Source organism: Dinoponera quadriceps, unplaced genomic scaffold, assembly GCF_001313825.1.
Source record: "Dinoponera quadriceps isolate SergipeBrazil2010 unplaced genomic scaffold, ASM131382v1 scaffold119, whole genome shotgun sequence".
In the NCBI taxonomy this organism is placed as follows: Eukaryota; Metazoa; Arthropoda; class Insecta; order Hymenoptera; family Formicidae; genus Dinoponera; species Dinoponera quadriceps.
In genome coordinates, this window is record NW_014554226.1 from 261,150 (window position 1) to 278,391 (window position 17,242).

At 47.9% G+C, this 17,242-nt stretch overlaps 1 protein-coding gene across 2 annotated transcripts in view; it reads right to left on the reverse strand.

Annotated features, from left to right (window-relative positions):
• Nucleotides 1-13,948, reverse strand: part of LOC106742962 (protein kinase C, brain isozyme) — a 42,703-nt gene extending 28,755 nt beyond the window's left edge. Inside the window, exon 1 of one of the 2 annotated variants that reach the window (XM_014616474.1) lies at nucleotides 13,219-13,948. In XM_014616474.1, the coding sequence (XP_014471960.1) occupies nucleotides 13,219-13,409 (191 nt within the window). In that variant the 5' untranslated portion in view covers nucleotides 13,410-13,948. The remainder of the gene's footprint in view (nucleotides 1-13,218) is intronic. The other variant, XM_014616397.1, reaches the window with a different exon arrangement.
• Nucleotides 13,949-17,242: the final 3,294 nt, after the last annotated feature.

Consider the following 17,242-nt stretch of genomic DNA (forward strand, 5'->3'; position numbering starts at 1 on the left):
AGTTTTCGTTTAAGCGCGCTCTTACCGGGGCAAAATCAAATTCCGCTTGGAAAGCCGAAAATGGCGGTATCTTGGCTAAATTCCATGTATGAATCCGCGAAAAAATAATATTCCATCTCTATTGACGTATCGAGACAAACGTCAAATCGCATATCCGTGGATTCGCTCCAGGCATCGCGCACAACACGAGAGATTCACCTATATATCTGAATTAATATGAAAAAACCACCTGCAAACACTCGCAGCCTCGCATCCGATGCGTCTCGGTAATGCGACGCACGAGAGGAAATCCGACGGCGTATATAAGCCGGGACCGACACGACAGGATTCTCGCGAATTTCTGAGGTATGGCCGGGATTACGGGAATCCGTGTCCTGATATCCGGTAATCCTGAATACGAGCGAACCGAGGGATGAGCGAACGAACGAATGGAGCGCAGCGTTCGTTCCCTTTCGAAGAGAAGGATTCGCGTTATTATTGTAACCTGTCTTTTTACGTTACAACGGAATCTCCTTCGTCGTCGTCGTCGTTGTGAATAAACAGCTGTCGTGTGAAATCATTACAACCCTGGAGCACGGCGAACGATGTCGTACACGTGAATCCTCCGTGGTACTATATTTATTTGTACAAGCTAGGCTAGCCGGCGGCGAGCAAGTCGTTGCACAAGATTTGTTTAACGTGACTGACTAACCATCGCCCGTGAGCAATTCGCCGTGGGGTGTGTCGCTGGGTATAATCGTTTTGGCCGGGCTGTCTCGTATATAATCTCAAATTTCCCCCCGGCAGGACAACGTCCTGCTCGACATCCCTTACTCAGGCGGAGAGAGCTATCCTTGCCGACAGCTTGCGCACACCTGCGCCGAAAGGGGGCGAAGGAAAGCATGGCCCCGGGAAACTTCGATTTTCCGCGATTAACCTTTTACGCGAAGGAGCCACCCGCCGGATGCGCCTTCCGACATCCCTCTTTATGCGGCCCCAAGAGGGAAGCGACGTCCAACCAACAGCTGTCGATTCGCCACGATGAGATATTCGCGTGATTCCGACAAAAAGCGGAACTATCGAGGTAATAGGCGAAATTTCGCGTGAAAATTTCCTCGTCTCGGCGAATCCCATAAGAATGGTAACTTACTAAGCCGACGAAACGTCCCTTACATTTACAAAATATTCTCCATCTTCGTGAAGAATAGATGCACGTAGAAAGAAAGAGAGAGAAAATCTATTTTGTCGAATTTCCTGCTCAAAGCCGTCTTCCCGACCGGGATATCAGTCACCGCGGGGGATACTTTATCGTTCCATTTCGCCCCGAAATCAAATCCCTTGCGGGAAACCACGGGGCCGTCTGAAAGCCGACCGATAAGAATCTACTCGCCGAAGGAACTTCGTTTCACGCGACGTTTACGTCGCCGATGAACGATCGAATTGACTGGTGCGCGCGCGAGGAAGCGGATGAAAGGCGGCAACAAGGGCGTCCGTGAAGTCACGGTGGGGAACGCGACACGTCGCGGCACATTTCCGTGCTCGATGGAACGTCAAATCGTTAACCACACCGCTGACTGGACACGTCGTTGGCGCGCAGACGATTTCGATCGTCGACGACGACTTGTCTGGTTATCTCGAGGATTTTCCAATCGGCTGAGAAAAGATTGTCCCGGCGAGAGCACATAACGCGTTATAATCCCGATTTCTGTCACGGACATCTTGCGATCTTGACGGGATCAACGCGAGCGATTCGCCACGATAATCGAATCGGTGGTTGAGAAACTCTCGGAGAGCCGTCCACCGGCGAGAGGAATAGTTTCGATCGGCTTTCGCTCTCCATTAAAGCTTTGTGACTACGAGCTTTCAGCCACCGAGCTCTGTTTATTATACGCGTCCAGTTGGAGCGTCGAGAGAGTTCGGTAAAAGCGAACACAACTTCCAGTCAATAGTCGAGTCGAATTTTGGTGTTGATCCCGTAACGCGGGATAGTTGAGCGAGCAACCACCATTAAGAGGATCTTACACGGAAATAGTGGACGCGAATTTTTGGCCTCGTCCTCCTTGCGGCGGCCAATAATACGATCGCGCGCGGTGACGCCGTGTGCTGCAATGTACAATAACGTATTGTACGAGTGCAACGAAAGTCGGAGTTTGGCCGGCTATTTTCATCCCGAGTTCGTTCTTTCTCTCCCCGAACGACTCCCCTCTCTCACCCTTCATTCGCATCGATTCGCGGCTACCCTCTCCCTCTCTTTCCCTCGCAGCCTCTGCCACAAAGCAGCCCTTGTGACACGCCACGGTAAAACGGCTCTTACGTGTATCTCCGCGCCGGCGAAAGCAAACAGCGAAAGAGAATGTGAAAAAAGGAAGGGAGGGAAAAAGATAGAGAGAGGAGAGGCCGACAAAGAGTGCAAAACGCGTCGCGGTTTTTCCACTCGCTAATCCGGTACCTGCTAGCGGAAGTAATGGATACGGAGCAACGAAATTTCGAAAGCGCAAAATTGACAACGATCTCAATTCCCAAGATTCTTGCGGAAAATCTCATTTCTTTTCTTCATTTCTGTCGATTTCGTTCGAAGTTTAACGCTTCGCGAGAAGAGGAAGAGAGGCATGGGTGTGACAACGAGCGTATGAATTAACAAATGCGTATTAATAAGTGATATGGTGGGTATAACAGAAGGAGAATACCGTGCGCGAAGGCATTACGGCAAGAACCGCTGAGTTTAGAAATTATTAAAAGGGTGGGTGAAATTTGGTACAGCGGGTCGGTCAGATAAATGAGGGGTCGGACGAAAAAAGGGATCTCACAGCACGGATTCGAAAATTGTGTTCACGAGAGAAAGGGAGGACGAAAATACAGTCGGAAATATCACGGTCGTGAGTTACGGAACTTTCGAAATGAAATCAAGCCAAGTAGTTGAAAGCGAATTTAGACGGGTGTAACTTTCGCGAGGTAAGCTAACCGTTCTCAGCTGGACGCAGCAAGAGGCAGACGCCGGTATTTCGGGGTCTGACGCTGATAATTCTTGGGGCATCTCCAGCAACAGTATTATAACTAAGCACGCGTGCTCCTTCCTTCCATCATCCCCGTGTAAATCTCGGAATGCCGAAAAGAAATCATTCCCCAAGGGGGGTCAGAGGATTAATAAGGTCCGATTATACTCCGACTGCGCGTCAAACGGGATCATCGCACATCTCTGCACGAAGGTTTATACACATGTCGGTGTTATTAGAGCTCGACAATCGGAAGATCGCGACCAAAATTAAATCTCCCTCTGAGATCTCCAAGCTTACGAATTTTCACAGGAACTCCCTCCGCGTGTATATCTGTCAATCGGATAAATCGTACGAGCGCAGTAGTTCGATTTTTATTACCTAATGACGGCCAATTTCCAAGGGAACGGATTCGCTCGAAAAGAGCGCGCGCGCGAGTACGTACGCGTGTATCCAGCACGGATGCTGCAACATGTAACGCGATATAGCGCAGCTTCATTTCACCTCGTCATCCGTCGGAAGCGTCGACTTTCGTGCTGCGGCCGGCTGTAGGTCGACAGGCCGATGTATTTATTGAAAGCAAACGAAGCGCCCTTTCGTTCCGTCCTACTGCCGTAAAGCCAGCCCGGTGGTCCTCATCCCTCTTTCTCTCAGTCTCTCTCTTCGCTTTACTATATTATTTCCACTCGAGTCTATCGTCGGGTTAAAGACCCGTCACTCCAAACTATCGACTTTCGCCCGGCTGCCGCAAGACGGAACAGCTCCCCCGCCCACGTTCCTCAAGTATTAACACATTCGGCCAGGAAGACATTATCCTATGTTTTACGGCGATTTTCGGCTCGGAAAACATTCCTCGCTTATACATAAACATGTGAAAAAAAGTTCATCAGAATGCACAGGTGATAACGTTTAAGGTCACCGCAGGAAACACCGAGTCGCGGGATTTCGCGGATAATAGTTGAAATTTTGTTTGGTCTAAGATTGAGACGAAAACGAAGTCACACGTCTTTCTCGCTTTTCTAATTCGATCGTCGAAGAAAAAGAAGAAGAAAAAAAGGAATTCTCTCTCTTCTGTAACGAATAAAATATTCGCGCGAATCCGCGAGAATATGCGAGCTTTTTTTGTTCTCGATTGAGTTAACACGGTCACCTGCAGCGCACCGATATGCAAGTGGATCATTCGTTTATCGCCACTCCAGGCCTCGTAACTCTATCCGGGGCGATCTAATTCCATTATTCCAGCACGGACGATAAACGTGCGCGCAATTGCAGCGGGACCGTCGCCTAGGCGTTGTCGTCGTAACGCCGCGACGGCGTCGATACTTCGCGAGATGCCGCGCACATATCGAAAGGTACAAAATAAAACGACGTCGTGTGAAATAAACCGTTCTAGATGCGCGACTGTTCGCGACTTGACGATGTGTCGATACAAGAGGGACACGGCTCTCTCTTTCTCCGTGAAAAGATACATTTTCAGGATCGCATGCACGCCATTTCGCCTCTTCGTCGTCATTTGACTGAGGTCAAACGATACTTATGACGATACCTTCATAATTCAATAGGAGGGAGAGAGACAGCTGTATACACACACGTACACAGCATCAGTTCATAAACATTCACGGAAAATTAAACGCGATGAGTCGCGACGTAATTCGGGACGTTACATTATCGCGGAAGCGACGAACTCTATGGATCCATCACGTTTAATGTAAATTCCACGCTGCACCACGTACAGAACACGAAGTGAACGTAACATTCGCGAAACAATAGTTTCGCTTCCTTTTTTATACAGAATATAGCGCGATTATTCGCGGCGATCGACACTGCGTCCCGCGGGCAAAACACCGACGAGATGGATTTCAAATATGAGATACGAATTGCAAAGTATTTTAGCATCTCGAATGCAAGCGGTAGAACCAAAGGTACACACCGTGTGTAACCAACTCTGAAAAATTGGATTCGAAGAGCGCGTTGCTACGAGCGGAAGAGGGAATGAGAGGAAGAGCAAATACAACGCGCGTCGTTATTTCCAATATCTATGCCGATGTATGCGCGTTTGAAGTGCCACGCGTGTCTGGCGAAAACTGACCAAAGAAGGAAAAAAAAAAAGAAAAGCAATACCGCCTCAAGAAACATTATGTAACGCGCACGTGTACGATAAAGTCGCGACGGCACCTTCGAGAGGCTCGACGACCTCGTTGCAAGCGCGTCGTTGCACGTAACGAGCCTCGGAAACGGTAAACCGTAAAAACCGTCCTCAACACCCAGACGGAGATCAGTCGCGTCATAGCTGCGTAATTGCGTAACGCCGCACTCGCGTAATCTCGTTACGGATTGAACGAAGCACCGCAAGCTCCGGCACGGCCGTGAACTTTCGGCGGCAAGAAGGGATAACCGGATAGCTTCCATTGTGCCGTCGGTGTGTTACACAGGATTAATTCTCGTCGACGATGGACACGCAACGACGACAAGTTCGCATCTATCACTCTCTCCGAATTATGACGGGAAGCTATATCCGCCGGCGAATTTCGACGAATCGGTTTAACTCTGGCGGCGACAATATTCTCCTCTTTCGCATAAATTTATTCCCAGGGAGAAACGAGACGCGCGGGTATTTCGTTCCACCCGCTGGTTATATCCCTACTATCGTGCGCGCGATTGAATTTTGACGTTCTTGTAATAAACCGTGAGAATGTCCCTTCCGATCTTTCTCAGAGCGATGCTTTTATGACACATTTCGGCCTGTATTATCGACGAATTTTCAGCAGATCGGCTTTTCGCGGCATAATTTATGCGCGACGAAGAGTATATATGCGTCGCGGATGCATGTATAAATTAGAGAATCCTTCCACGTTACTTGGTTAACTTCGAAAAGGAGTATATAACGCGAGTTGCAGAGTATATACACGGGACCATTTTACACAACAGGTACACGTTACAGCGTCGCACTACATCGTGAGGCGGCGTGGAACACGCTCCCAAGTGAATTTGAGAGCCAGAGGAAGCGTAACTCTAGCATCTGTAAATTGTTCCTCGCAATGGCCGCTAAAAGCGCGATGTCCCCTTTCGCGAGTTGCGATTGGATTTTCGCACGGGTTTTGCGACGAAACAGTTTACCCTCTGTAAAAATACAATTAATACTCACTTGTCGGCGTCGTATGAAAAAGACTTTTAAATGAAATGACGACGAAAGGTACCTAAACTAACTCTTCGAACGAGTAAATGAGTAAAGTGAAGTAAGAGAGTAAAGCCGTTTTTGTGTCCGATTTCCATTAAACAATCTTTTTTGTATTGTATGATTACTTTTGACATTCCTAATGACCATATAAAATAAAAAAATTGTTTAATAAAAATCGGAAGGGGGCATAAAAACGGTCTTATTGACCCTTCTCTTTTTTTCGAAACATTATATAATTTCAAATTATACGCACGTTATCGTTACGCATAAAGTATTCTTAAAAAATGCTGTTGAATTTCATTCCAGTGAATTTATTCATCGTGTCCATTTGGTGAAATAAATATATTTATTCATTGTGACGAATTATGTGTGTGTTGGTATCTGCTAATTTAACGTACCGCAATAACAGTGAGGTATACGCGAACGCGATACGCTGTTGAATAAGTGGCTCCGTCGCTTGTACGTCAACATTTTGCAGCAAAAATGAGGAGTCTCTAGAAATATATTTTCTTCGTTTTCTGTTAGATACGAAATAATTAAGTCTCCGCATAAATTTCGCTGGCGTATAAAAAGAAATAATCCTTCGCAGTTACTTGTTTGCTCCCTTCCCGAGAAAGATTATGCCTCGTGCATTCGCAAGTAAGACTCGTGTCGACAAAGAAAGCCAGCCTCTTATCCATTGGTTGAATTAACTGATTAAAATACATATCGCATCAAACAGCCGAATGGAACGCGCGACAAATTAACGCGAATCGCGTAATTACGCAACAATGCAAGAGCGAATCTCGTCACGGGGTTATTTTGTTGCTTGTTAATCAAATATTAATGAGACAATATCCGGCTGATTTGTCGAGGGTAACGACGTCGCGGTTGTTAACGATTTACGCGGTCGAAGCGGTTCGTGATGCGACTATCGCGTGTTTAGTGATGAAACAACACATAGCCGGGGATAATTCATTCTCATCCAATCGCGCGTCACTAATCTGGTCCCCGAGTTTCTTTCTACGCGACTGATGAAACCCGGTGGATTTCGGACAATTTAATTCGCACTGCGATATCCGTGGAGAATCCGCGCGACTTACGTAGTGCTCGACAGCACATCGTGTCGCTCGTACTTTCGCGCCCCGATACGTCGAAGGAAAAACGCCCGAGCAAACGCGAGGCATTTTCCTCGCTCGAAGATGTTCCCTCTCGTTGCTCTTCGATTCCGCTCATTGCTGGCAAGATTATTGCGAAATTACCCTCGACATCGGAACGATCGAAACAGACGTTCCGACCGCTAAGCACTTTTTATTAATTTCGGATAATGTTGACTGATATTAGCGACGCGTGGAGGCTTTTAGGTCAAAAGTTCACGTTACTTATGATTCGGGAAGAAATGCTCGACTTGCTGTAGCAAAAAAGGCTTGCCAGAACAAAATTAAAAGTTACCGTCCCGTACAATTGCCAAACCTTGGTCGTTATAGTTTTAATGAGAATAATTCGAGGCGCGATTTAGAACTATTGTTGTAAAACCGTCGATGGAAACGACTTCCACGAGTCTCGGCATAGAGATGAAAACAGTAATAACCTGCTCCTCTTTCGCGAGGAAAAGTCGACCGCCTTGTGGGAAAACTCATTACCATAGATACGCCGAACTTTGCGATGTAATATTGAAGCAACCTGCGAAGCCCCCGATAAATGAGGAATACAAAAGATTCTCACGGCACACCTGCAATTCAAACGGAAGAATCGGTCTATTTGGTAGAATTTAATTTGACGAATCGAATGCAATACTTTGAAAGCTCTCCGGTTTTTTGCGGAATCGGATTGCCGACAGGCGTAAATTTTCGAAAATTCACCTTCGGTCACGGTGCTCGGCCGAAAAACGGCGGTCACCTATTTCCCTGCTCGGCTATTTCTCATCACGGTAGAGGATACACGGGTCGGTGTGGGTAGGTAGGTCAACAACTATGCTCATTGCTCTCGACGCTTGTGTCTCTGTCGCGCGCGTGTATGCGTGGAACATGGGAGAATCTGCCGGTGGCAAGTGGACGGAAGGGTCAGATGTTTTGTGCGGCGATTTATGTGTATAGACACGCTCGTATATGCGGCGAGAGAGAGAAAGAGAGTGTGTGTACGAACGCAAGCTCGATATATTTCCGCGAGGTATACGCCGAAGCCTGAGACTCTCCAGAGTTGTATTTAAACTGCCGCGAGAGAATGGATGCTGGGCGATGAAAAGCGACTCGAGAGCGAAATCGCGCGGAAAAGAGGAAGCCTTCTCGAGGAGGTCTGCGCGAAAGACGAAAAGTACGCGCGATTCGGTCCGCGCAAAACAGGGCCATTAACTTTGATTTATTGGAGTGACATTCGGGCGATGACCGGAGCGCGGTAGGAAAATTTCGCGAATAATCGGCATACTAACTCGTGCACGTTGAATCGTTGATGTTGGGCTACAACGTCGTATTAACTCAGTTTTGTTACAAGAGTTACAAGTGCCTTAAGTGTAGGATCACAAGTGGGGTAATTGAGAACGTTGCGTAAATGGGTCGATGTGTTTCCGATGACAGAGTAAATAGCTATCGTATTTTGACGATTTTATACGGTAATCACTCGCGGAATATTCTCCGTTCCGCGATATTCGGAAATAATAATAGAGATGATGCTTCACTATATCGATATGTTAAGTAGCAAAATGCGAATATAAAAACGCGCGAAAAGAGTCGCTTATATCGTCCCTGTTTATCGCGTCGGTCCTCTAATTATGCTGTACGATACTTCACGTCATTCTCAGGCCGGCTCAATCGCGACGGTCAGTTAAGTAACAGCAATTTAGAACTAATTGCGCGCACGATAACAATGTAACCGCGACGGTGTCAATAGGGTGCGGTTTTTGATCCGCGATATTCAAGATGTGACGTGCGCGCGCGATACGGACTTCCTCGATAAAAGCGACCGACGAAAACCGCACAAACGACCTGATAACGGGCCGAAAAGCGCGATACCGACACGCACGCGAACCGCACGTGAAACCGCAGGAAATTCGTGAAATAAATCCCGCACCATGCGTGCACACAGCGGTCCGCTCATTCGCGCGTCCGCCCAATTAAATCGATACTCAAAAACAACCCAATGTCGTTTCGCGGGGGAAGAGGAAAATTTAAGAGAAAAAAGTAAATATCGATGCGGTCATCGTCGACGCGGGAGAAAAAAAACGGTGAGATATTTCATAATACGATTCGCCAAAAGGAAGTTGCACCGTCTTCCAAGATTTTAGCGTCAACCTCCATGTGATCTGCTGGGAATAACATTGTACTTTCTGTACACGCACCGTGTAGCAATTTCCATTGGGAGCGACAAAATTCCTTTTCTTTTCATTCCCACGAGTCAGCGTGAGATTGGTTGTTCTCGCGTCGATTGGTGTCGGGGATAATAAGATTCGCGAGCCCCGGGAGATACGATCACAGCCGAAAGACGCGAGCGGAAGGTCGCCGGCATAAATCTGCAGACTGGTTCTATTAATCTGCCATCCTTTTTTTCTCTCTTTCTTGTTTTTTTTTTTACGTAACACCTCGTTCCGTCCGCACAGATCGTCTTCCTTGAGCACAGCTCGTTTCTATCGTAGCTTCGTTAGCGAAATGTTGCGCAACGCCGACAAAGAATTAATTCCTGCCATGTAGCCGCTCGTACATGCGTCAACTTCTTATTATTACCTTCGTTACAATATTAATCATTAATGCTAATCATAATGTCTCGTGTGACAAGTGCAATAAAAGTCACGGCTTTGCATAAATACGTTCTGATGCAAGACTTATAAACATTTAATCGATTCGCAGCGTTGTTTCAGTTACGACAATTCGTTTGAATCTCACGTTTTAGAAATCACAAGATGAATATTGCACGAGGCATCGCAAGATATTCTCTTAGAGAGAACTTTCCGTCGATGAATCGTTAAAAAAGATAGGGGAAAGGGGGAATTCCAGAAATGTTGAAATTCTCTCTAATTAAAAAGGATTTCTCGCACGTTCGCTTGGCTGTCGATTAATATATACTTAAATTTCAACGCGAACGACGAGCGGAGCAGCTGATATCTACGAGCGAAAGTGGAGACTAGTGAAAGAGCCCGACGCAGGGGTGCAAGTATACGATGAGGGCGACCCGGGGATCTGCCGCATCCACGCAAAATACGCTTGACGAATCGAGCGCGGAAAGCAGTGCGACGCGATAACGCGCGTCATCGTTCGTCAGGGTCACGAACGCGGACATCGACGGACGTTGAGTCGTCGCGAATTTTTTTTTTGCATGACGCGTTTCCCCACGTGCGACCGACGAGCGAGCGAAAGGACCTCCGGATCGATAGTAAAGCCCCGTTTTGGACGCCGACTCCACTGCGAAACTAGACAAAAGGAAATATCGTTTCGCGAACGCGCAACCAGTGGTTCGAGTTAACCGTGATGGAAATTAATCGGTCAACCTTTCCGCAACTATTATGATCGACCGCGAGACTCACATTGACGTACGCCAGGGTGAACAAATATTTCGACTCTGGGAGCGTGGCAGAAACGAAGAGTTCGATTTAGGTATTGTTAGGTAATAGATGTTATAGACTAGAAATCTATGCCAAGGTATTATTTTTTATCGTGGTGTATTTTTCACATGGCTGTGGCGGAAAATGGCGAGTATATAAAGTTGTGTGTGAATACATGTGTCGCGTATTGATTTTACGTGCGCTAAAAGAACGGACTTTTATTCCCCTATCTCCAAATTAAAGAATCGCATCGGCATTGTTCTCTTTTCAAAGTGCTGTTACGATATGAGAGGGGCCTCTTCTATCTGTTACAATGTCACCGGCATCGACGCATCGCGTACGTCACATGTATCTTTAAACGAAAAACAACTGACGTCATTCTATGGGTCCGAGGAAGATACACTGCCGGATTTTCGTTCGAAATAAAGGGAGTCTGTGATCGATTTCTGAGACATTCTACGTAACAATTAAGAACTCGAGCAGACGAGCGGACTTTATAATCGTGCAACTCAAACGACAAGTCACGTAATCATGTCTCCACCGTAATTTCATGGCCAATCCGAATTATTCCGATACTGAATTAATGAAAATAACGATTAAAGGACCATCTACATTTGAGATAGTAGGGAGTAAGGGAGTTTTTTCAGTGGAATAAAGCGTAACACCGGTAATAAGCGAGATGGATAATTCTCATTTCCTACTCCCTTACTACCAGCCTTGCTGCTTACTTTCAATGCAGACGTCCTTTACTTATTATTGCTTAATTCCAATATAGGTCCTTAACGCGAAACGTTCTGTTTACGCGAAGACTAGTCGCACTTGGCTGCGAAATTTTTCTGAAAATTTCCCAAAAGCTCCAAAGAAGAAGGTGCGTCGATGCTTCGCGATCGAAACACACTTTGTGTGGAGGTCAACTTTCGGAAAAAACGCGTGCGCCGCTACTTCTCACATCGCGGCGGTTTCTAATTCGGACGGAACGAGAAGAAGAAGAGGGCACGTCAAGGCCGAATCGTTTAACCACTGGCTGTCGTTCCGCTGGACCGGCCAGCGACTGAGAGTCATTATTAACTGGATTTATGTATTTGTCTGGCGGTGAGAGCTTCGACGTTTCGTGGCGAGAAGAGAGGAGGAAGAGGATCGCGATACGGCGTTAATTCGTAAAAGTCAAATACGAAAGATCCACAAAGTCCCAGACAAGCGAAATCGCGCGGCGTATGAATCGTCCAGCCTGAGAGAAGTCGCGAGTTCCACCACTTATAATTAATCTCAAACTTCGTTATCAATATGCTGTCGAGAGTACGTGGATGGCGCGAAAGCGGATTAACGATTAGCCGGGAAAACGAAGAGGATTCTTCCCCGCGTTCTCCTTTTTCTTTCAACAAAATTTCGATCGAGAAAGAATCGCGCGTACAACGCACACCATGATGAAAATGATGTCGGGGAAAAACAAAGCGTCGATTGGTCGCATCAATGCCAAGTTGATTAGTACTTTCGGTGACGTATCACTCCATATGTTACCAAAGAGATTACGAATCTATCTCCTCTTCCCACCGTTTTCTGTCATGACGCGTAATGTCGCGAGCGTAAAATCACGATCTAAAAAGAACACGACAAAGCCGACGAAGGACAAATAAACGAGACGAGATTAGCAACGCTCCTATCCAGCGGGAATCATTCACGACCGTCAATTGTAATCGACATGCGAGCAACGAGACGTTGACTATGGATGTCACGCGTGTGAAAACGGGTCAACTAAATGCGATATTCGCGTGTACATAGAAAGTTGTTAAAAAACACACACACAGAAAATGAAGAGAAACAATAGGAAACTTTCGTTAGTATTCGTCGACTCTCTGCCTCCGATTTTGAGAAATGGCGAGAAAAATCATTTTGGTCCCGCCGTGAGAAGAAACATTGCAGTGTCGAACGAGCGCACTTTCAAGATGGGTTCGACCGCTAAACGCGAACGTCATCAATGCGATCGCGCGTCCAAGTTATAAATCCATTAATGAGCTTTCGCGAAAATCGACGGGAGCGGAGATTTATGGACGTTCCTGTTAGTTGAGCACAATTGTCAATGCAAGCCGAGGCGTTCACCTGCTATTCTCCCGGGGATGCGATCGTTACCGCATCCCGACGCATACGTTTACGAGAGAATGCCAGCAGAGGCACGAATTCGCGGCTTGAACGCGGAATAATGAAGCTAATGATAGTAACGAGCGGTCAAAGCCGAAATAGAATACGGAGAGTGGAAACGTGCGCTTTAGATTAGGTCGGTTACGCGGCGTATATCGTTTGGCGCTTTTTTCCCCTCCCCTACGTTCGGGATAAACACTCGGGACAAAAACTATTTGACGCGGATTATGACAACATACGTTGTGTTTGCGATATCTAATCTGGCCTAAATTACAACTAAATATGACGCGCGTGTACGTCTACTACGTGTCGATTCAGTCCGGATTGAACGAAGGGAAGGACTCGATGCACCTCGGATACAACCGGTCGGAGAGTGCAACAGGGGTCGAGCACGCGACAGAAAAGAGAGATTCCGCACTCACCATATGAAGTCCTTGCAGTGGCTGCAGAAAGTGGGCTGCTTGAAGAACCTCGGCATGAAGCTGTGATTCTTGACGACGTAGACATTCTTCTTCTTGAGGGCGCCCTTCCGGCCCCGCAGCTTCTTGCCGAAGACGGTGTTGGTGTCGGCGGGCCCGAGGGAATCCTCGCACGTGTCTTGATCGTCCGCCATGGTGCCGCCGCTGATGACGGTGTCGACGACGGTGGGATGCCACTCGCACGGCTCGTCGCCACGGAGTCTGTCGCGATTACTCTCGGTCCCGCGGCTGGTTTTTCGACGCCGACAACGAGGAGGACGAGACGCGACGACGATCGACACGACGAGAAAATCGCGCGCGCGCGCGAGAGCTGTCACACGGCGCACCGACCGACGACGGTGTGTCTCGCGCGACGCTTGACGGACGATGGCAGAGAACGGAGAGGAGCTGCACGGGAGGGATTGAATGAGAGTGGGGGAGAGAGAGAGACGGTCGACTTGGACGCGCGCGGCGGTTCGTTCCAACCGACGTCCAACGCGAGCCTAGGTGCTAGATAGCGTGCGGTGGAGGCAGCCTTCCTCTCTTCTCCTCCACCACCAACCCTTCTCTCGGCCCGTTTCTCCCTCTCGATGGTCCCGCCGGGTGCTGCGCTTCCTCTGTCTAACCCCCTCTTTCTGCTTCTCGCTCGTACCGTCCTTGTCTCTGCGCGTTATCTGCCTCACTCCACGGCGCGCTCTCCCGGCATCGACTCTGTCGCGTGTTTCCTTCCTCTTCCCTCTCGCGGGACGCGCCGCTCTCTCTTACTTCCCACCACGCTCGTACTACTACTTGGTCGCGCTGTCCCTCTTACTCCACTTTTCCTTTTCACTCTCTCTCTCTAAGGCCGCGATCTATGCCTGTCGTCCCTGCACTGGATTAACTGTCACACCGTATATCGTTGTCCGTCTCTCTCTGTCTTTCTTCACTCGTGACTGTATAGGCCGCGCGCGCGCGCGGGCTATCCGATAATTTTAGATTCTCGGCGCAGTGGCTCGGCACTGCTCAGCCTGCGCCGCGCACTCAAATATCGACATCCGACGGCGGCCACGAAACCCGCGAGCTGCACGCGGCGCCGTGACGGACGAGGATGGCGGAGGGGAAAGCACGCACGATGTTTCCCCCTTTCCTGTTTCCTTCCTTCCTTCCTGTAAACTGAGCGAGTGTACAGGTCGTGTCCTTCCCTTGTTCTTTCGCTTGCGAAATGTTCCCTGCGGGCTTCGCCTCGCGGCTACGAGAGGGTGGTGGAAGCTCGACCTCCGCCTACATCTGACCCAACTTTCGCGCGTGTCTCGTCCCTCTCTCTCTCTCATTAGGTACCTCCTACGGTCCCTCTCATTAAGTCCTACCTACTCGGAACAACGGCAGGATCCATGGGAGACGACGACACCGGGACGTACATATTCGCGGAGATCAACCGTTGCGCCGCTGATTCCGTTCGCCATTAGAGCATACATACGCGGCAACTTCACGTCGTTCGCAAAGTTCGGCCCTTTTCGACTCGCCCGCGGAAACGCACGACGCGCGTCGGTAGCAGTAGTTACGACCGTCTGCTGTCAGACGTCTTCCTGGCTATATCCTTGCTAAACGTCGCACGTGCCGCGGTCGTCCGACCAAGTCGAGGCGGAAGGTCGTCATGTTCTCATCCTTGAGAGAGTTTACCTAACCTCTCATATCATGAGAGAGAAAGGGAACTAATAATAAATCTTTTATGAATATTTATATTTTAGTGAAAGCGCCTTTACTCCTAGTCCGTATTATTTCGCCCGAGCATATACAGCACCCGCTCTCTGGTCCTTCGATATTTTATTCAAAGTCGCTGTGTATTTAAAATTTAACTTTCGATTTCGATGGCGACCTCGGTGAAAATCTCTCCGTACCTGCACACAGCCGTGGATTACAGATTTATAAATAAACGTGACGTACACGAAAATTTTGCCGATGAAACTATCTCCACGAACGCGTGGCGTAGTGTGTTTCTTTTTTTTCTAAAAAGAAAAACTCACGCGTGGATTACGCTTCGCACAAGTGAATTTCAAATAGAACATACCGAACGGGTAAGATAATAAGATCGATGACACGGAATCTCACTAAGGGAGGATGGGCCTTCCATCGCGTGTTGGAACGGTAATGCGATCGCATTTAACGATAATGCACAGATTCGCGGCTTTCATTCGAGGAATATTTTTCGACGCCGAACATCGATCGCGCCGCGTCAGTCCGGCGCGGAAAACATAGAAATATGGAGAAGTCCGCTGTTCCTGGGAGAGGCCACTGGCGAGAAATCGGCGTGCTCGTCCATCCGCTTAGCACCGTCCGTGTGCACTTACGCCTCGGGTTAAAGAGACGACGACGACGTGCTATAGCTTGATCCTAAGCCGGTCAGCCGGAAAGACTGTAACCCAAGTTGTGACGCGCGGGTCAATAATACCCCCGGGCTATTTTTAATAACGTGACCATGCACAGAGAGTCCTCGCAAGCGCTCGCGCACATGTGCACGCCACACAGAAAGTATGTGTCCCGGAATGTCCGCGGGATATCCCGCAGGACCATCGTGGAAGTACCGATGTAAAAGTTCACCCAGTTAAAGGACACGCTTCGGCGTGACCGGTCCAGAAAATTGTCGGCCGAATGCGCTACGACCATCGATAATCGCTCGTCGTTAATTGGTGTCGTATCGTAGACGACGTTGTTGTCGGATGTACAAAACTCCCACGTCGCTCCTCAGTTTGTCAACACGTTCGGCGGGAAGAGTCGTCGGTTAATCATCGAATGATTTATGCGAGTTTGTCCGCGATGCTGGCTCAACAAGGGTGAAAACTGCGCGACGTTCTCGGCAAAAATATGTCTTTTTACGGATTCATCGAGATCACGCCGAGTTCTTATTGCGCGCGTTCTTCGGATTTCCGCAGATTACGGCGAGCGATCGATCGATCGAACGATCGCGTCACTCGCTTCACTCAACAGACGCGTACGCCTCGGTCATCCATTCGATTACCTCTGCTCACCCATGTGCGGTAACAATGAACGGTAATAAACCACCTTCGTTAATACTATTCGGTAGAAGAACGGACATTTTTACAGCGTCAGTACGTGCGTTTTCACCGGAGATAACCGCTCAGGAATTTCGCTCGACGCGTAAAACCGCGGAAACAGATGAGCTCATTGACGTCAAAGGCATCATTAACAAAGTAGGGAATAAATAATACTACGCGTGTAATAGTATGAGCGCACCATGATCGTTGATGGATGTCATCAGGTCCGCTAACTGCTAATAGCTTACTAAACGCTTTCTTCGGAGATATTTTTCTTCAAAGTGCGGACGCATAAAGCGAACAATGAAGGGCGGATTTAATTAACTATGATAAGATTGAGCCAACAATAGAGAAGGCGGCTCTTCCAAGGTAGCTGTCGTAAATAGAAGTCTAAGAGGCGTCCCGATGTTTTGGACATCTCTTTAAAGAACTTTTCGACATCTTCGTCGGCTATTGTTCGAGTTGAGTACACGATAACTTCCGAGAGAAGACGATCGATAGGATAGGAGGAGTGAGATTGGTACAATTAAGAATAATAAACTCGAAGCGGATTTTAAAGTGCCGCGAACGAAAGCATGAATCATCGGAATACCATTGACCGAGACAAGATCAAGCTCGGCTCGACCGCATTCTCTGTATTCTCCGAAAGTTCGCATTGCATAACTACCTTGTACATTTAACCAATATCGGCACGAACAAATTTGCTGGATATTCAATGGATATTCAAACATCGGTAATTGCTTACTTTCGAATGTTTAATGTGAAGTTTGACCGGCTTGAAATTAGAGCTCAGTCGAGTCGAGGATTTTGAAATTAAACGGAGAAAAAGACCGTTCAACTTTATTTTCGAGGCTGAAATCCACGGGATATTTCTTATAGTGTCGCTGGTTTTAAAATACCTGTAAAGTTATGTATCGCTTCTTACCATCTAAAGTATCTGATAGACAAACACTTGT